At 44.5% G+C, this 20,424-nt stretch overlaps 4 protein-coding genes across 4 annotated transcripts; 1 reads left to right on the forward strand and 3 right to left on the reverse strand.

The window, feature by feature from the left end:
* Positions 83–3,280, forward strand: LOC8084414 (p21-activated protein kinase-interacting protein 1-like). Its single transcript, XM_002442503.2, has 3 exons — positions 83–864; positions 2,024–2,315; positions 2,938–3,280. Coding segments are annotated over exons 1-3 (993 nt in total). The 5' UTR covers positions 83–165; the 3' UTR covers positions 2,940–3,280.
* LOC8071473 (kinesin-like protein KIN-14R) lies at positions 3,481–9,357 on the reverse strand. The gene is made up of 14 exons (XM_021445977.1): positions 8,971–9,357; positions 8,493–8,854; positions 8,204–8,399; positions 7,789–7,865; positions 7,579–7,678; positions 7,361–7,468; positions 7,095–7,271; positions 6,696–6,981; positions 6,457–6,618; positions 6,168–6,383; positions 6,043–6,080; positions 5,794–5,957; positions 5,578–5,703; positions 3,481–4,518 (listed from the first exon to the last, which is right to left on the reverse strand). The coding sequence occupies exons 1-14, from the start codon at positions 9,113–9,115 to the stop codon at positions 3,745–3,747; spliced, it is 2,931 nt and encodes a 976-aa protein (XP_021301652.1). The 5' UTR covers positions 9,116–9,357; the 3' UTR covers positions 3,481–3,744.
* LOC110429905 lies at positions 15,764–17,098 on the reverse strand. Its single transcript, XM_021446643.1, has one exon. It carries the CDS (start codon positions 16,906–16,908, stop codon positions 16,147–16,149), a length of 762 nt encoding a protein of 253 aa, XP_021302318.1. The 5' UTR covers positions 16,909–17,098; the 3' UTR covers positions 15,764–16,146.
* On the reverse strand, positions 17,226–19,999 carry LOC8084415 (50S ribosomal protein HLP, mitochondrial). The gene is made up of 4 exons (XM_002443522.2): positions 19,884–19,999; positions 19,300–19,365; positions 18,897–19,000; positions 17,226–17,802 (listed from the first exon to the last, which is right to left on the reverse strand). Exons 2-4 carry the CDS (start codon positions 19,331–19,333, stop codon positions 17,428–17,430), a joined length of 513 nt encoding a protein of 170 aa, XP_002443567.1. The 5' UTR covers positions 19,334–19,365; positions 19,884–19,999; the 3' UTR covers positions 17,226–17,427.

Here is a 20,424-nt window from a genome sequence, read left to right on the forward strand (position 1 = left end):
GTCAAGATTCGTGCCAAGCCAACCGTTGATACAGTGGGCCCCACAGGTCGGCGTCCCAACTCCGTGTCCAAAGCCGTCCAGCACTCCACTCCCTTTGGTCTAACCCCAAAACCCTTTCTCCCCAACGAAACCGGCGGCGGCGCGAGGGCTTTGCTTGCTGCTGCCATGGCTCTCGTCGCCGGCTCCTACGAGCGCTTCATCTGGGGCTTCTCCCTCAAAACCCTGACCTCCCCCTCCGCCTCCACCACCGCCACAGGCGCCTCGTCCTCCGAGACCCTGACCCTCGCGCCGCTCTTCTCATACCCGGCCCACACGGGCCCGGTGCGCTGCGTGGCCGCGGCGCCACGGGCGGGGCTGGCGGCGTCCGGCGGCGCGGACGACTCCGTCCGCCTCTACGACCTCCCCTCCGCCGCGGACCTCGGCCCGCTGCTGGACCCCTCGGCCGCCGTCTCCGCGCTCGCCTTCTACTCCCGTGGCCCCGTGCCGCGGAACCTCCTGGCCGCCTGCGACGACGGCGCGCTCCTCCTCTACGACGCCGACGGCTTCGCGCTGCTCGCCACGCTCCGCGCCTTCCCGCGCCACGAGGCCGTCGAGGGCCTCGCGGTGCACCCTTCGGGCCGCGTCGCGCTCGCCGTCGGCCGCGCGGGGGCGCTTGCCATGCTCAACCTCGTCCGCGGCCGACGCAGCTTCACATGCCGCCTCGAGCGCCCCGCGTCCGCGGTCGCCTATGCCGAGGACAAGGACGGTGGGGACCGGTTCGTCATGGCTGCTGAGGAGAAGGTCGCCGTGCACGATTCCGAGGATGCCAGGGTTATTCATCAGATGGACTGTGGCAAGAGGGTGCTCGTCATGGCACCTGCAAAGGTATTACCACTGCCACCATTGCATTGGCATCATGTTGAGTTGGAATGTTTAGGATTCAACTGAGAAATTTGCTATTATAGGATCCCAAACGTGTGGGTTTCGCTATAATAGGATTCTAAACATCTGCTTCGCTATAACGACTCTCGAAACATTAACACTTTGCTATTATAACATCATGGCCTTCAAATAGACAAATTGAACTCAAATATCTTCAAATTCAAATATTTTCATTTAATCACAGAACTGTCATTCTGCTATACCCCTTCACCACGGGACCTTTCAGTTGCTAGCCGTGACCTACTGGTTCCCCGACGCAAGAGACCGACACCCTCCCTCCTTCCCACAGGCCGGCCGCCGGCCAGCCGCCGCCCGGCCGTGGCCAGCCACCAGCACGCAGCAGCAAGCAGCCGGTCAGGCAGCAGCGCCGGCCAGGCAGCAGCCATGCAGCAGCAGCCGCCGCCCTAAGGGCAGTTCTGTGATTAAATAAAAATATTTGAATTTGAAGAGATTTGAGTTCAATTTGTCTATTTGAAGGTCATGATGTTATAATAGCAAAGTGTCAATGTTTCGAGAGTCGTTATAGCGAAGCAGATGTTTGGAATCCTATTATAGCGAAACCCACACGTTTGGCATCCTATAATAGCAAATTTCTCCAAATTCAGCTTCCATTGTCCTTATGGTTGCCCATAACATGCTGAATTGACATCTAAATGCAGGTTCATATTTTTATTATAGACTTTATTACGAGTGAATTAGGATGCAAATGGTTAAAATTTGTCGTCTTCTCAAATGCAACTTCAGCTTTCATCAGCCTTTTGGTTGCCATGACATACTGAATTGGCATCTAGGTACAGCTTAATATTATTATTATTGTGACTTTACGGGTGAATTAGCATGCATATTGTTGAAATTTGTTGTCCTCTCGAATGCAACTTCAGTTTTCATCAGATTTTCAGTTGCCTGTGACATGCTGAATTGACATCTAGGTGCACCTTGACATTATGACTTTAGAGTTTAGACACTCGTATGTAAGCTAAGATGCTCCATGTGACCATGTATTAGCTCTTCAGATTGATTTATCTCCACTGCCTTATTGTCTTCCCACTGTACCTCTATTACCCTTTGCACTTTGCTCACATGTTTTTTGTGAATTTTTCAGAATGGGGTCCTTTACACTGGAGGCGAGGACCGTTGTGTTACTGCTTGGGATCTGTCCAGCGGCAAGGTCTCCTCACGCATTGAGGGTGCTCATGCAACTCGTGTAAAAGGGGTTGTTGTTTTCGATAATCGGAAGGGTGGATCGGAGTTCTGCAATCTAATTGCTTCTGCTTCGTCCGACGGTATCATAAGGATATGGGACGTCCGGGCAATTGGAAATGGAAAGCCTACTCCATTAGCAGAGGCAAATACAAAAGCAAGGCTAACCTGTCTTTCTGGAACTTCATTGAAATGTAAGTAACGGGAAACTTCATAATATAATGAGTATATTATACAGTCTCTTAACAAGTCCATGTAGCATACATTAGATGCAAATAATCATGTCATATAAACATGCCTTGAGTTAGTTTTCACAGAAAGTAGACAATACTGAATCTGGATTTTCAAATCCTGATCTTTACTGAGAAAATATTTTTAGTTGATCTGTGAATATCCTCATTTGTATTCACTGGCTCACTGCTGCTCTTTCCATTATGTTAACAGTATTCTTTTGCTTGTGTATTGCAAGAATAATATGATATATTGCTGTCTTATCGGATTTTGTAATTTATCATTGTGGATCTATTTTATATGTTAAGAAGCATCAGTTCGCATGTATTAGTGGTTTTTTCATTCAAGATTATTATGAGAATAAAAGTTTCTTCTCCATTTCATAACATGTTACCTACTATTGTTGCCTAAAAATGTTTGGAGCCTATTTGAGATCTTAAGAGGTACACAAAGTCCATGATCCTTTTTATTCAACAAACTTTTGTTTTCCATGTATAATAGTTGTTCTTTAGCTTGACCTACGTGTTAACTTTGTTAAATACCCTGTTGATCCTCTGCACATAATATCGCTCTTATGATTTACAGGAGGCCAAGGAACCTACAAGTGGAGTGAATGGTTGAAGCAATTTGTTGACAAGGCGTCTGATTTTGCGCTGTTTAGGTTAGCTGAATGAGAAAACCTGGACATCAAAGAAGAATTGAAGATGAAAGATCTGCCACACAAGCATTACCTAGGTGCATTTGAAATGTATGATAGTCGCCAATTATATACACCAACATAGTTTGGCTTGAGTGTGTGAGCTGCATAACTCATTATGAGATTGTGTTATTTGATTGTACAACAAGTTTTGCAGTGAGAACCATTTTCAGTACTAACTGTGCAATTCTTACGGGATGAGTTCTCTGCTGAAAAGTGTCATTGAAGCTACGACAAGTTTTGCAGTGACTATCATTTCTAATTAGCATTACGTACCATGAGTTTCTTTGTCAAAAGGGTCATCGAAGCTACAAGTTTTGCAGTGATATCATTTCCAGTATGAGATCTCTGTCAAAAAAGAAGGGTCATCGAAGCACACCTACTACCGAAAAGAATCCCCACGTGCCATTGCAAAATTTCTTCACGCATTAGGAAAGCTCTGTCACAGTATTCCTCCAAAGATAGAAATCAGCATAAGAGATCGTTAACACCCACAAAGTGGTTCACAGCATCACAAAAAGTTGGAAGCATTGTAAACCTGATCGGAGTCGGCAGCAATTCGTAGAGTTCTCTCACAATACGCGAGAACTCACAAACTCAATCAAACAACACCTAAATTTTGTACAACCAACCTAAAAAAAACACCTAAATTTTCACAGACTTATTTTAAGAATAGCGCTGCTGCGATCTCCTGGTCAGAAGTTGTTCCTGAGGCTCGTCCCGGTGTTCCACCCCCGCTCCTTGTCCCTGTTCTGCTGCACCCTCTGCCCACCGCCGCTCGGCACTCGACGTGCAACCCTGCGTGCGTTGTCAGTCCCCTGGGCAGCTGCAGCACCGGCTTTCTTCCCTGCCTGCGCCGCCAAAGACGGCCTGATGACTACCTTCTTCTGCAGGCTTCGCCGCAGGATGCTGTTGATCCTCTTACTCCTGCTTCCCTTGTCGATGGAGACAACCGGAGGAGAGCACAGTGGGGGCGAGGACAGGTTCTCTGTGATCTTGTCAAGCGGCGATGGCGCTGCTGCTGCTGCAGGCTTTGCTGTGGGCATTGGCAGCAGCGAGCTGCGCCGTGGAGGCGGTATCAGAGACTTCCGGCGCATAGCCGGGTTCAGCGGCTGCTGGTAAGCTCCATCGTTGCAGAGTGAGACTCGTCTCGCTTTCATTGTCGGCGGCAGCTGCGCAGCTTTAGGGTTGTTCTCCTTCTCGTCCCCTAGTGACATCAGCTGCTTGAAGCTGTAAGTGTCAACGTTGCTGTCGGAGAACATCTGCTTGGAGATGCCCAAGTCTTTAGCTGCTGCTGCTGCTTTCTCTGCTGTGGAGTTGAGGTTCCTCTCGGCCATTGGGCTTCTCAGGTACGAGTTGTCTTCTTTCATGCCGTGCTGCTTCTGCAGATGGTCTTGAGCAATCTTGTTGTCGACATGCTGCCGTGCTATCTTTCTTTCAACTAGAAGCTGTGATTCCAGCTCTTTGATCTACAAAAGGTTTGGAAATAGCAATAAGCATGTCAATTTTTTATTCTGATTCCAATTTTCCCATGCACACTCCATCATTCACCACATCACATTTTGCAAAAGCATGATATATAAGAAGACAAAATCATATCATCCATTTTCTTGATTAACCAGTCTAATTGATATTTTAATTAACATTTACTTGGTTGTAACAGCCAAGTTAATTGCATGATCTGGTTGGTCTAGTCAATCAATTTAGTGGACAAGGTGCAACACTCACAATTGAAAAAAAAAATGTGTACATGACATGTTCCATATGACACGAATTGAACTTAAATTGTGTGCACTAGTGCCAACTATCGTCGTTCGTTGTCACATATTCCACATTTACGTTACATATGAAAATGATAAGTTCTGCTAATTTGCATCTGAGAAAAGTTTGCAACATAAATTGTGTATGTTTTGCATGAGATGTTGAATCCGTGCTTAACATTAGCTACTAGGCAATAATTCATTAGAAATCGTAGACATATGACATTGGCAAAAGCATCAGGATCAAATACATGTGTACCCATTCAAGATACATTGTTCCCTTTTTTGCTAAGTTTCCAAATTGAAAAACAAGAAATAAACACGTTAATTGTCATGGATGACTTGATACTTTCCAAGATAATATATTATCTACTTTAGTCTAGCCATTTAATCAAATAGAATGAACGATCTTTATTAGTCTCCCTAAAGTACCTTAACATTTGCCTATAACGAACAAGTATACCATCACTGAAAGAACTAGAGTCCTGAACCATACTAGTTTCAAGGTGACATCCAAGCAATTGGCATTATAAATCACAGCAAAAGCAAGTCCTAGCCATACTTCTTTGGCATCCAAGCATTGGCACTATTAATATCCAGAACACTATACATAATAGTGACAACTATCACACACAGAGCATGTGTGTATTAACAAGAATTCTATAATATGTAGAAAATTGTTGTTCTTGGTCAATGATTATATATAGGGAAAAGTTAATAACAAGAATAATTTAATGTCAATAAACAACCAAATATATCCAGATATACCTTCTCTTGGAGATTCAGAGTGAGCAAATCTTTGGTCTTATTCTTTGCTTCAAGTGTTTGTATCCTTTCTTCCATACTCTTAATCTGAGCATCTTTGTTCTTGCTATCCTGTTTGGCTCTCCCAACCTAGCAGAACCAATAGCGAGTTATATTTGAGCAAACTTCAAATTTTACAACACATCTGCACATACATATATTGACATAATGCTATAATACCATGAGCTTGTATCTTAACAATTCTCCAACATCGACTTGCTTTTTAGCTTGACCAAGCTCTATGCCTCGTACTCTACTTGCAAAGTTCAACGAACAAAGAGTTTCACCCACGTCATTCTCATTAGGACTGATTTGAACAAACATCAAAGTTTTGGAATCTCCACCTGTATTGTTTAAACATTGCATTATAAAACTAAAAGTTAAAAGTATAAGATTTTACCATTTCATAAAAGAAAAAAGACTACATACTTAATGAGTCTTGCAGCAAGTGTGTTAGCTTCGAATTCCTGTAATTTGAAACAACAATTGTCGATAAGTGGTCATAATTTAAGTTACAAGACTAAAATTTAAATAAAGAATTCAAATTTAAATACCTAAAGGGTATATGCGGGGTCTTCGTTGCAAGAGCAGATATGACATCACCAAGTGCAGAAAGTGATTTGTTTATGTTCTGTGCTTCTTTCAATCTTTCTCCTTGTGCATCTGTCTTTGCTACCCTTTCACTTCCAGCAAGGTCAATTAGCCATAATTTGCTCTTTGTGCATTCTCCATTCATCAAGTTTTCTCCTTTGACCATTACACAATGTATACTGAAATTAAAAATCAATTAGCACATATATGATAACATAAGTGAACAAAATATCTTTGGGAAAAGGTACCAACCAGTGAGATCGACTACTATGCTCATTAGCATTTGTGGAACCCACGACTCTAGCTTTGCTGCCAGTTTGTAGCACCTCCCAAGCCTCGTTCATGTTAGTCACCCGTGCTTCAACAAGTCCTGGTACATGGTGAACCCCTTCTGCAACTTGTCTTACTTCCAGTCTGCAAAAAAGGTATAATCTCATAACGACATTTATATATTAGTAATACAATAATATAGCTCATGAGTTAAATCGAACCTTTTTGTTGTTGCGCCTGGTTGAGATCCTGTAAGTAGCAAATCATGAATCTGCTCATTGTACACCTCCAAAACACTGACAGTAATCTCATATTGGAATGTGCCCTCTCTTTCTTTAATTATTCGAAAGAGTTCTTCTAGGGTCCGGTAGTTAACACCACGAGCACCTTCAATTCCTTCCATAGTAAATGTTTTACCAGTACCGGTTTGCCCATAAGCAAAGATGCAAACATTAAATCCATCCAACACCGAAATTGCATATGGCGCAGTTTTCTCAAAAACCTTTTCTGTATACATAAGTTGAATAAAAAATTATTATTAAAAGCATGAATAATCACGTCAATACAAAACATGAGCCATAATGCGATACAAGGTAAGTGAATGCATTTGTATGAGTTACCTTGGTCTTCTTCAGGGCTAAAGACAGAATCAAATTTGTATACTTTCTTAGAAGATACATGACCCCTAACAATAAGCTCTCCATCTTTTGCAGAGTCAAAATCAATGGCTGACGAAGCTCCTTCTGCTATTTCTTCTGCATTAAGTGGCCGGCACCGACAAAATACTCTTATATTACCTAAGCAACATGCAAGTCACTGTTAGTTTTGTCACCAATATAATCTGCAATAAAAATTTGCAAGATGAAAATAAAATAAAACAACGAACCCTTTAGCTCTATAATCTTGTTGTATAAATCCTTTCGCTCCTTTGCCTCCTCATTAAACTTTTCTTTAAGATCTTTGAACTCACAGTCCAAACTTACATATTGATTCACTGTTAAAATAATCATATCATGCTTACAGTCATTTAGTTCATAAGGAAGCAAATACAAACAAGAATATTAATAATGAAGATATTTCAAGGCTTAACCATCACAAACATACCATATTGCTGAATTGTTGCGGACATTTGTGAAGCATCTAACACACATTTTTTGTACTCCAGTGACTCTTGTCTTAGATTCTGGTGCTCTGACTTTAATACCTTCATATGATTGTAATTAATGTCAGACCACATACGATAAAGTTATCAGACCTCTTATATATGACATAAAGTTCAAGGCAAGTGTGTAAAATGTTTTTTGAGCCGAATACCATAAATTTTTCGCCCAATTCTTTCAATAATTGACACAAACGACTCTTCTCCTTCACTTGCCCTTCCACTGCAGAGGCTGCATGAACAACGAAAAGTGTAAACAAAACCGCTTCCGATAAAAACAAGGAAGCCTAAGCATGCGCGACATTATTTGATGACAAATCCAGTGAACTGAACATGTGCGCTTAGCTACAAGACTATTAAATTCTGAACTGAACCAGTACACGAGCCAGCGGCGGTCAAATTTTCCACAACCTATAAAGTGTGTAACTGTGACAAATTCAGTGAACTGAGCATGTGCGCTTAGTTACAAGACTATCAAATTCTGAACTGAACCCGCTGCACAAGCCAGAGGCGGTCAAATTTTCTGCAACCTAGAGTGTATAATTGTGATTAAATGTCAGAATCCTTTACCTAGTGAGCCAACGTGCATGGACTTTCTCATCAGCTCCATCTGCAGATCATGGAGCGACTCCTGGGCTTCACGGCATTGCCTGGTCTTGAGCTCGTTCTCCCTCATCAGGTCCTCTAACAGCCTCCTGCATTCCTCCTTCTCACGCAGAAGCACACCATACTGTTGTTTCAGCAGGCCACAGCAATCGGATTTGTCCTGCAAGGAACACGGAAATTGTATTTAGTTATTAGACAGTGCGCAGCTGTAGCAGTATGCAATTTCTTGGGGATTTCTGGTGACGTGGACAACCTCTTCAATTCCTTCCAGCTGCAGGCTCTCTGTGCCGCTTCGGCCACCGTCCACGGCCTCATCGCTCTCGGACACCCCATCCGCGGCATGGCATTTCTCACTAGAAGCCATCCCCTCAGCGGCTGCGCCAAGTCCCGCGGGCGGTGACGGCGGCGGCGAGACTGAAGCGGAGAAGAACTCGACGGGCGCGACCCTGTGCCGCGCGGCGCTCCTCCGGATGTAGTCCGGCGTGTCCTGCATCGCGCCGTCAGAGGGGAACCCGGACAGCGACGCCGAGCCGTCGCCATCGCCGCCGCTGGCGTGTCCGAGCGCCCGCGCCGCTCCCGAGGAGGCGGAGCCCGTCGAGCCCGATGGCGAACCCACTGGTGGCCACCGCAACGGCAAAAAAACAGAGATGAGAAATGGCGAGCCGGCAATCGAGATCTGCGGAGAGAAACAGAGGGAGCGGCGGCGGCGGAGAAGCGAGATAGGCGCGTACCCTCGGCGACGTAGGGGATGATGAAGTCTCGGGCCTCGGACATCCTCACCGTCTTGGCCCTTCGCGGCGACGAGAAGTGCGCGAGTGCGACGGCCTTGACGTCCGGTCCCCGGCTCCGGCCGCCGCCGCTCCCCTCGTCCTCCATATCTCACGCCACCTACCGAGATCAGTTCGGCGAGGAGGGACGGACCGACGCGTGCGCGGTGACGACGGCACGGCAGGTGACTGGACTTCACTGATCACGTCGATCGCGTGACGGTGGCGCGGGCGGTGAGGGGAGGGGAGGGGAGGCGGAGAGGAGTGGAGTGGGAGTGGGAGAGGACAGAGAGGAGTCGCGGATCCCCCATTTGAATCGAGCGGCTGGGCGAGAAAAGGAAAGCGACGATCCGAAGAGGGCGGAGGAGGAGGAGGAGGAGGAGGAGGTGACCGTTGCTCTGCTCGGGGGTGGGTGCGGGGCCGGGGGAGGTTTTTTTTTTCGAACGGATTCGAAACGCGTCACGCGTGCGTGGCCGATCGCCCCTCCATCGTCTCGTCGCGTGGTGTGGTCGTTAACGCCCGCGGCGGGGGGATGACGGGTGGACCCCTTTTTCGGTCCGGCGATGGTGGCTGGGCCCAACGTCAGTGCCTCGTCGCCGGTGGTCCCGCACGTGCTCATGTAGGCTTGCGGTTGGTAGGTATTCCTAGGAAGCATGTCTCGCACGCACTCACACAAGACACAACGGACGGAACGGGTACGAACGCTGCTGCTACGTGTCCGGTCACGGTGTCCACCAGCATCGAGTGATCGAGTCCGTCTCCTCGTTTCAAACCACCTGTGGCGGGCTGCCTGCTGGCTCCGTCCAAACCGGATCGCGCCGCTTGCGTTGCGTTGCGTTTGCTAGAGCACTCACAGTGCAGACTCTATCATAGAGTCTAAAGTTATTTATTACCTCAAACAATGTGGATTTGGAGTCTAAATAAGACTTGGAGTCTTTTTTTTTCTACATCTTTCTTCAATAAATATGCTGTCACATCAGCAAAATACCATAAATAATATGTAATTAATTGTTTTGGACTCTGTGATAGAGTCTTGCATTGTGAGTGCCCTTATAGAGCATATATTACTCAGCCGGCAAAATTGAATGCCACCTAATTATCTTAGGTGCAGGAGGGAGAAAATAAAGAGAGGAGAGAGCAGCAGGTGTTTATCTCTTTTCGGGCTAAAATTGGATAGACCTCCTGTCTCATGTGAAAGAGCTGGCGCTTTTGCAGCCCCTCCTAGTCCTATGAGTACACATGTAGTAAGTATTAAATTCTTATATACTAGTACAACCAACCTATGAGCTAATCCATAAAATCAGTTAGCTATATTTTGCTAGCTTTATATGACATGGCACCTGCTACAGTCTTCAGCTGGCTAATCATTAGCCTTGCTCTTAGTATTGGGTTCTCACCATCCCCGTCCTCATCATATGTGGGAAAAATAATCTTGTCTTGGTCCCCACAAAGAACGTTTTCTTCCCACATCTCCACCGGGGCGTAGAGATCTCTTGTGCCTGACATGGTCTTGTCCCCGTAAAATTAGTAAGAACTGAAAGTCAACTACTCCATTTGTCTGATTGAAACACATGTTGCAAAATCTTTAGAATTATGGAGACAAGACAAGAGAGAAGACTAGGACTAGGCCACTGGAGTCCAAAGAGTACCAAAAGATAGGTTTTTAGCTCTCATCTTCCCTCTTCATCCTAAAAGCTTGATGTCAAGGGAAACAAAACCATGGTTCAATCACCATATATAGACTTGCACAGGATGGGTGTGCAAAGGTTGGTGGTGGTGTGACTTTGGATTCGTGTCTCACATCACATGGACAACACTAAGGCTAGGGTGGTGTCATTGAGAATGGGAATGGCACATCGACGTCACGTGGGGTCATGGCTGGGGGACGGTGGAGTATGATCACGCAAGTGTGGTACTCAGTATCAAGGGATGTGAGGTTTAGATACATCGACACTAAGTCACCACTTTGGAAAATGGATAGAAGGATGAATACACATTAAAGATCGACCCTAAGTCACCACTTTGGAAAATGGATAGAAGGATGAATACACATTGAAGATGAATGGTTGGATGTAGAACTTAAATTAGCTGCTCGAGGTTCCATAATGAATGCGTATGGGGATTGATTCTTCAACAGAGAGAAATTTTGCCTGTTAAGTCTCCCATTGGGGCAATGCTCCCATCCTCATCTCTAATAAGGAATTGTTGATGGAGAACTTGAAGGTTGGTTCCTCATTACCATCTCTAATTCCACCTACTTGGAGTAGTTTCAGGGCCTCCTTTCGAATATAGGAATTTCACAAAAATAAACGAATGGAGAAAAGAATGTATAGTTCTTGAAAACCAAATGGGAATGACTTCATCGGTTGTGAGCGCACAAAATAGAGTACCTAGGATCCCAAGGTTCGGAAATCATATTATATTTGGAGAACAAATAAATTAAAGACCATTCTTTCCATTATATATGATGTATAATTAACCAAAGAGGATTATAAAATGTGTAACTTCTTTTGGGCAAATATTTAGAACGCCATTGATTATGTGCATGTTTGTTTTGAGAATGTCATGTGCATCAACGTTGGATTCGGACAAATAACCCATATAAAAGAAAGAAAGGTGCGTACATAGACTTTGAAAGTGAGCATAGCTCAATTGTGATAGGATAGGGAGATGATATATATGTGGGCTTCACGTGTCAGCTTGCTATGTGGGTACAAGTTTAGATCCATTTGGACTAGCTATGAGACCTGAACTGATGATATACCTTCACAAGTTTGAGGACCGGTTAAACTATACTATATCTATAACTCTTATAATCCTAAACTCCACTAACTATTTCTCTAAACATGCAAGCTATCCACCTACGCAATGCACTACTATATTCAATTAAAATCCACTAAGTAAAATCTCAACAACGATCTCAACATACAATGCACTGCCACATATACAATTAAAATCTAATAGCACACATGATAACTATAATATCCATGTCAGCGTACTACATAACCCACTAATCCACAATTCCCGCAACAACGCGCGGGGTATGCTCCTAGTTCTTTTAATTGAAAACGCACACCTAGTTTCTCATGGTACGTCACATTTACGTAAACTAACCTATTTGGCATTTATTTGTCATTTTTGCTATGTACCAATGGATTACTAGTATGTACTAGTATATTGCCCGTGCTAACGCTACGGTGACATCTAGGGTAACACACATTCATCAAAGATGATAAACAACCTATCTTATGAATTTGAAAATATGGTAAAACTAAAACAATCTATTATACTTGATCAATGGTTATTATAGATATGTCAACTTGTTGCTATAGCCATCTACCGGTAATCCCCAAACTGTTTTACATCGCTACCACCTTGACAACAAATTCTGTGTACAAGCCCGTTGGTGCATCCGCAAGGCATTAGCAATGAATGAGGTGTAAGTTTTCCCAAAAGTTGAGTATACTTGTTGCTTTTTACATATGCCATATTTTACTGAAATTATCCACTAAAAAAATTAGAACACAGAATTCTTCCATCATGAATGAGTTATGACATGATAGCATCTTGTTTACCTTCCCACCAACGATGCCCCAAATGTCGTCATCATCCTCTTCGGTTCCATCAGAACATGAGTAGTGAATAGAGTGATAGACAACGTAAATGGTGGTTTCTAAAATTCAATGAGAATATCACAAAGTTTGCACTTACACCGGAACAAAATCCGCCATGCCATTTGGTTAGATGAATCACAAAGTAAATTTGCCCAGGCCACATTAAGGATAGAGTTAATTCTATTAAATTTGAAGTACAGTTTTCTAAAAGCCTTATCAAAAAATTGGCAAGCACGCTGCTCCATGAAAAGAATGGGCACGTATCTATGAAAATTTTACATGTTCTGAGAGTTAACCTGCATTGATAAGCTCATCTCTCCTCTTTGGATCAACACCAAAAAATCATCTTCTCTGCCGATATATCCATCTGAATATTCACCTAGTGCAGGAAGTGGAGGGAAGAAATCAGTGAACCTGTGTTTATATGCCTCATGAAACTAAAATATGTAGAAAAAAAATAAAAAGATGATGCCAACCCACAATTCATGAATACCTGAACAAAGCTTACTATAAATCTCAATCATATCATCAACAATTTTGAAGTTCTTCCCTGATTTCTTTGTTGACTTGAAATCCAGATCATACGAACCTGCATCCCGATGAAGAGCCTAATCATGCGAAAGTAGATTAGAATCAGTTACAAGGTTTAAGAAAATGAAACCATGATAGCATGAAAAAACTAATTTTGAGCAATGTTTTTGCTGATATTGATTTGTCCAGTGAATAAAGAAAGAAAGAATATATACTGCACTTTCTGATGGTGGGTTGTGCAATTCATTTAGAATATCACAATGTCTGCACTTACACAGAGATAAAATCTGCCAGTTCCTACTTCAAAGCCTGCTTGAATATTACCAGCGGCGCATTTGTATTCCTTGGACTTAAATACTGAAAATTGTATTCCTAATCTACTTGGATATTACCAGTGCTTTTTTATTCCTTAGAAAAATTTAGACTTCGCTGATTGAAGGAGCTAGGAAACATATCATTTCAGTTTAGTCATACCTCACCATTCATGTTCCCATGAACCAATATCACCTTCAGAGCCCAACAAACAATATTTCAAGCTCTCCAGAAACAAGATGTCTCAGTTCTAGATTCACAGGAACAACTGAGGATTTCATTTTTTGTCAAACAAAAATTATTGTAAATGACAGTAGGAAGAGAACTATTGCGGCATGAACATACTCTTTCTCCTTCAGTGGACATTGTCAAAGCTAGCATTGACGGTATGTTAGCCATGTATTTCTGCAAGAAAATAAGATGGTAGCATTAGAACTGCACCAAACCAATCTACAACATACTGACGCTAGGTGATCTAAAGCATTCACACATACCTTGAGCTCGGACTCTAGTATTGTTTCAAAGTAGGACTTGAGAGTTCCAAAGTGCAGGCAATGGAATTTCGGCAGATTGGGACAGAAGTCATTCAGCTCGTGGCAGCAGGAATCTCTTGCCTGAAACAGATAAATTTTAGTGGGCAGCGAAAGAGTTAAGAAACAAGCTGTTGATTGCACACAAATACAGGAGTGCAGCTGGAGCACTCAATTATCCTTGTGAGACACAAGGAAACTCAATCTTTACACAATATACAAGCAATAAAAAACATACAACACCACGACGCTCAACTCATCTTCACAAAGATGACAAACTTAAACCCAAAACTAATATGACACAAGCACCACCACTAAAACTTAGTTACCCTGGGGGTCATGCAACCCTCTGGTAATGGCGAATCATGCCGAGCTCACACAAATTTGTGGCCAGGATTTCACATTAAGCAAATACAAGTTTAGTACAATTTTACAGAAAAAAAACATTACCAGACAAGGGCTGACTTAAGGTAAAAGTTTAACTTATACACAAAATAAGAAGGGAAAATTGGATCAATACCATCAAAAGAACATGTTGTTAGACTGTAACATGCAGCAGTAGTCCGTGTAAACTATTTTTTGGTTTTTATTTGCTTTCGAGTCTCATAGCGTATTTCCAATGCATTCCTAAGTTTGTGTATGTCCTCATCAGCAGCCATGAATTTTGAAATTTTGATAGAAATATAGAAAGAGATGAAACTGCAAAAAAAACACTATTAGTGTTAATATCAAACTATATTATCCGCCTAACTCATTAGTAAATAAAATTAAATATTATGGTCGACAAGAGTATTCAACATAAACGACACTATACCTTGAACTTCAGCAAAAACTTATCAACAATAGCATAAAAGATCTAAGACCATTTAATACGTAGGTTGATAAATGTGAATCTTAAGATGGAAGAAAGCATACATGTATGTTTGCCGGTAAAACATCTGCAATACTTGAGCCGGCGGAGCAATCCTGGATGGCAGAGTTTTCCAGTCCTTGAACAGGCAATGGAAGAACCACATCTGCACTGTGAGCCCCAACTACACTGACAGCTCAACCTGCTTCATTTCGTTTGGATATGAATCCTTTGCACCAACACTTTGCAAACAGAATCCCCATGAAAACCACACGTTGATCAAATAATCTAAAAACAAACCTAGAATAAATCTGCTGCAGCTAGGGTTGGGGTAGTCCTAGCGAACTCCCACGCGAGGGAGAAGAAGGCGACCTCGGCCTCCGTCGCCGTCATCAACCGGGTGGAGATGGTGGCGCCACCGGTAGGGGTGAGGGCGCCGCCATGGTTAGTACTGGCCGGATCTAGTCCGCGCCGCCGCTATCGTGGGAGAGAGGGCACAGAACCGCGACCGTCGTCTCGTGCTCTGCGGTTCCACGGTGGATCCGAGATCTGACCGACCGGCGTGGGAGAAGCACGTGGGAGAGAGAGGAGGGGAGAGGAGCCGTCCACGCGAGTACGGGTAGAGGATCGAATTGCGATCGTGAGAGCCGCGCGACCGTGGGCATGGGTGAGATGACGCGAGGCTGTGTAAGGTCGTGATCATACTTCTAATCTGGGTCGTCTAATCTGTAGGACATGTGTTGTGAGTCGTTGATCTTGTAGGTGAGATTTGTCTGGAGAAGATTTCAATTATAGTAGAGATATACATGTGTACGGCAGATGATCAAAGGTAATCATCAACATAAATCAAGCTGGAACTTCACTGCGGACTGTAAGATTAACCAAAACCTGTGTCTCCTCGTTTGTTGACAGTCTACTTCTGTTATCATAACGCCTTTTCGTTCCTGTAATATGAATTTTAGTTCAATGACAATTCAACTAAAATAATGCTATACTGCTATTGCTACACCCCCATTGGTGACGACAAACAATATGATGATGTCATTTGGAGATGATCCATCGATTGTCATGGTTCTCTCCAACAGCACACAACTAAAATACCTCATCTGATCGCATTTCATGGCGAAAGGGCATACTGCCATTTTACACCTGACAATGGTTTTAGGCCATGCATACGATTCGAGAGAGAAACGCATGCAAAACGATCGCTGGATGCCTGGATCGACCATACATACATATACTAGTGATTTTGGAGTCCCAAACTCGGCAAGGGATTCCACAGATGCTGGCACTGCCAAAGGCGCTACCATGCCCAGATGGCGCTGACGCGGTCGGCGACGAACGCGACGAGGCGGCGTGCGCAGCTCGCCACGGCCGCGGCGGGGTCGTCGACGCAGCCCTGCCACGAGCATGCGCGCATGAGCACGCGGCCGCGGCCGCCCCGCCCACGCCGCCCGCCGCCGCGGAGCTGCGCGCGGCGCCAGAGGCGGGCGAGGCAGCAGCCCTGGTCGCGGCCGGCCGCCACCACCACGGCCGACTGCAGGTACGCCGACGCCGCGTGCTTCAGCAGCTGGTTCCGGATGCCGATGTTGGACGCGTCGAAGTCGTGGATGTCGTGGCACGAGTACTCGCCCCAGCTGCTGCCCCAGCGCCACAACTGCTGGTGCTGGTGTTGGTGCTGGTGCTCGCCGCACCCGCCGCCGCCGCCGGCCCCGCACTCGCCGCCGCCTCCGGCGCCGCCGCACAGATGCTCCTCCTCCTCCAGCACGTCGCGGAGGCTCGTGTACTCGATGCCCCCGCTGCCCCCGCTGCTGCTGCCGCTACGCCCGATGCTGCTGCACCGGCTCCACGGCCTCGACGTCGTCCGGCGCCAGCTCCCCGCCGCCACCCGTGGCGAGACCTCCAGCGGCGACGCGTCGGCTGCCTCCATCGTCCTCCTAGCAACGACAGGCGCACCACCTCCTTTCCTTTCCTTTCCTTCCGGGAATGCAATTCTTTCTTGTGTGTGTTGTTTTTGGGTCAGGTGTAGCTTGAGACGAGGAGAAAAACAAGGCGCCGCATGCATCGGCGTTACCAGTGCAGTGTGAGCATCTCTCTCACTGGCTCTGCTTCATTATAGGAAGGCTTGTCCTAACTCTGACCAAGCCAGATATAGCACTGCTTGCCCTCAGATCAGGATCAACAGCAAGACCAATACACCACAGCTCATGTGTAGTGCAAAACCTGTTTCATTTGTAAGGTCACTAAAGCCTGTTTAGATCCACTAGCAGCTAATCAGTAGTTACCTGATTAATAGTTTATAGCTATCTTGAGAATATCTCCATGCATGTGAAAGCAGCGTGTAGCAAAAAAATGAAACTCCAGAATCGATCATGGTACGCGTTGGCCATCCAAATGGAAAATAATACTGTTCACGTCAAATGCAAGTCGAGAACATGAATTTTGCCAGGACTCAAACGCAGTTCAAATGGTTCATGCTATCATTTCAGAATGCATTATTCAAACAGAGAACGGAAACATTCCCACAAACATTTCGCTCTGCAGAACTAACAGGCAGACACCTAAGAACCATGACAACACGGCCTCAAACGATGTGCTCAGCCAGTGCCAGGATCTTGAGGTGCTTCTTCTTTCTCAGCTCATGGGGCACGGGACCGAAGACGCGGGTGCCGATCAGCTCGCCCTTGTTGTTCACGAGGACTATCGCGTTGTCGTCGAACTGGATCTCACTGCCGTCGCTGCGTCCTTTCTTCATGGCAGCGCGGACGACCACACCATAGACAACGTCCCCTTTCTTGACCTTGCCACGAGGCTGGGCCTCCTTGACAGATCCGATGATCGTGTCCCCGAGTCTTGCCCCTTTCTTCCCCCTCAAGGATTGTATGCACATAACCCGCTTGGCCCCAGAGTTATCCACGACCTTGAGGTTGGTCCTCATCTGGATGAATGTTCTGATTTGCTGAAAATGGGATAAGAACATATGTTAATCATTTTTTCCCCTTGGATTCCACACTGAAATTTGTGATCATTTCAAGACAAGTTAATATTCCAGTAACTATCTAGCTACCTTCACACCACAGCCATATAGTTGGGTTACAAAGAACCTTCTTTTCATTTTTTTTTTACTTTTTAAATACTTAGTCCAAGTTCGTTTTCATCAATCTGAACAAGCTCAAAAAGAGTATCTTGTAAAGCAATACAGTTTGTCATAGGAATTCAATCTGATTGAGGAGCTATTTATAGCCTAGTGTTGAAAATTGCAAACTCAGGAACCCGAAAAAGGCTCAGATACTACCAAAGCTATTGAAGAATTCGTCTATATGAAGCAACTAAATGAATAACTTACTGGATAGCAGTCATGGATATTGGGGAAAATGAAAAGATAGACAATCTTCATTAACCAAATCTAGAATGTCAGTGCAAGTTACCATATATGGATTGAAAGAGTAAAATGATTTTCTGACCAACAGTTATGCGAAACTATGAAACTATGTCTGAGGTCAGTATATATTTCATTTTTCTTCTTCAAAAACAACCATGATGAGATATACATGCAAAAGAAAGTTATATTCCAAAATCTAGCTTCTTAGCTTCAGACCACAGTTATTATTATTATTATTCATAGGAACTCCAGAATGTTAGCTAGTTTTCATCAAATGACCAACGAAACATGCTCATGAAGAGTGTCAACTGCCTACAAGAGTGCCTTGTAACGGAATAAAGTTTGTGATAGGAATTCAGTATGTCAAAGGAACTAGTCGTAGTCTTATTGCCATGGCTGATAACAACACATTAAGGCTACTCTAAAAAGGCTCAGATATCAATAACATATTTTTCAACTATTTCAGTTGTACAAGCAAGATCAATGACATGCTGGATGTATCGTGGGGAAAATGGAAGACAGACAATTGTTCAACACTCACATTGAGAATATTAGTGTAGCTATCATAAAGCTTTGAAACATTTATTTTTCTTACAGCAGCTTATTCAAAACAACAAGTATGCATGTTTAATGTCAACATAATAATGTTCTGCACAGAAAGAACAGCTTACCTGACTGATAGCATCACAATGAGAAGGTCTTGTTACTGCCCCAACAGAAGAGTTGGCGGCTCCAAACAAACTATTTCCAAGGCTTCCCATCAAAGTACGCCCAACTATATAAATCAAGAAGCATTCAACACTTTGAATTAGAACAGCATATTCACAGCTAGCTATTGAAAGCATAAGCTTTAATAAGGTGCTGACGGTTTCTTATGACTTAGTTGGTTACTAGGCAAACACAAACCATTGGCAAAATTTGAAGGCAGATCCATTTTATTCTAAAAAAGAAGCATGTTACTTAAATCTAAGCTCATATAAACTGGATCAATTCTATTATCTGAAGGAAGGTGCTGTGTGATGTGTCCTCGTTATGAAATCAAAAGCTCAGAATCAGAGGCCTTCAAAGTGATACCTGATGGACATTTTGACCTCAGGAATGCTGCCATTTCCTGCTACCCTGCTCTTTGCCTGAGCTTTCCTGCAAACGAAAAGGGCGCGCACAGCGATCAGAGGCGAACTTGGGCACAATACATACGCCTGTAATTGCGTCAGATCCGGACACAAACAGCTTAAGGCATCTACACCAGTTCCTCATTATCAACCACAACGAGAAAAAAACTGTCGTTTGCCGGGAAAAGCTTGTTCCAGCGGATCCCCATCCCAACCCCTCAAAGCAAGGGGAAACCCCCTGCTCCCCAAAACCTGAGATTGTTGGCGGGAGCTCCAACTGTCCTCGCTTGCACAGGTGCCGCCAGCCGCTGTCGAGGAAGCCGAACGCCAGCTGAAGTTGACCGCAGCCGCAAGCTCCAGGAGAAGAGGAGGGGGAGCGGCAGCACGGTGTGGCGCTGGAGGAGGAGAGAATGGGAAGCGGCGGCGCGGCGCGGCGCTGGCGAAGGAGGGGAGCGACGGCGCTGGAGGCACGGTAGGGTTTTGGGTGCTCGGTTTGGTCCAACGGAAGGAGGAGACAGGGCAACGCAAGGGAAGGGAAGGGCGTACCAGGTGCTGCACGTCGCCGGCGTCGCTCGCCCAGCCGCCGCCGCCGCCGCTGCCAGAAAAGCCTCCGTGAGAAGGGGAGGAGGTGAGGAGGGACTAGAGGAGATCTGTCCAGGACATCGACCAGCCCAGCCCATATAGAGTAACGGGCCTACGATTAGGTGGAGCCCAGCTCGTTTGAAAGAATGAGCCCGTTTTCTTTATTTTCCATTCTTTCCTTCTTTATCCTCTCTTTGCAATCTCTGTGGTTATATTTGTTTGTTTGAACAATTCTTTTTAACAATTGCATAAGTTAATTTTGTATGTAGAACTTAAAAGCTTCAACGTAAACATTCAATATTTTTACAATTGACTAGCTCAATAATACAATGATCATGCACTAACTTTGCAAAAAAAAATGTTAAGGTCAACTAAATAATGTTGCATATTAAATTTAAAATATTTTAGGAATATATTATTTTTTCCAATAAAATGGTTTATTAAAAGTTGAGCACAACTAATAAAGTACTAAACCACCACTTGTGTCAAAAAAAAGTTCAAAAAA

The sequence above is a fragment of the Sorghum bicolor genome, chromosome 8, assembly GCF_000003195.3.
Source record: "Sorghum bicolor cultivar BTx623 chromosome 8, Sorghum_bicolor_NCBIv3, whole genome shotgun sequence".
Lineage (NCBI taxonomy): Eukaryota > Viridiplantae > Streptophyta > Magnoliopsida > Poales > Poaceae > Sorghum > Sorghum bicolor.

Coding starts and splice junctions, on each gene's coding strand:
- LOC8084414 (XM_002442503.2), top strand. CDS start 166: ATGGCTCTCGTCGCCGGCTCCTACGAGCGCTTCATCTGGGGCTTCTCC. Junction 865..2,023: donor TCGTCATGGCACCTGCAAAG/GTATTACCACTG, acceptor TGAATTTTTCAG/AATGGGGTCCTTTACACTGG.
- LOC8071473 (XM_021445977.1), bottom strand. CDS start 9,115: ATGGAGGACGAGGGGAGCGGCGGCGGCCGGAGCCGGGGACCGGACGTC. Junction 7,469..7,578: donor CGCAACAATTCAGCAATATG/GTATGTTTGTGA, acceptor TTATTTTAACAG/TGAATCAATATGTAAGTTTG. Junction 6,384..6,456: donor CATAGTAGTCGATCTCACTG/GTTGGTACCTTT, acceptor TTTTAATTTCAG/TATACATTGTGTAATGGTCA.
- LOC110429905 (XM_021446643.1), bottom strand. CDS start 16,908: ATGCATGCGGCGCCTTGTTTTTCTCCTCGTCTCAAGCTACACCTGACC.
- LOC8084415 (XM_002443522.2), bottom strand. CDS start 19,333: ATGGCAGCATTCCTGAGGTCAAAATGTCCATCAG. Junction 19,001..19,299: donor GAGGTCAAAATGTCCATCAG/GTATCACTTTGA, acceptor TGATTTATATAG/TTGGGCGTACTTTGATGGGA. Junction 17,803..18,896: donor ATTGTGATGCTATCAGTCAG/GTAAGCTGTTCT, acceptor TCCCATTTTCAG/CAAATCAGAACATTCATCCA.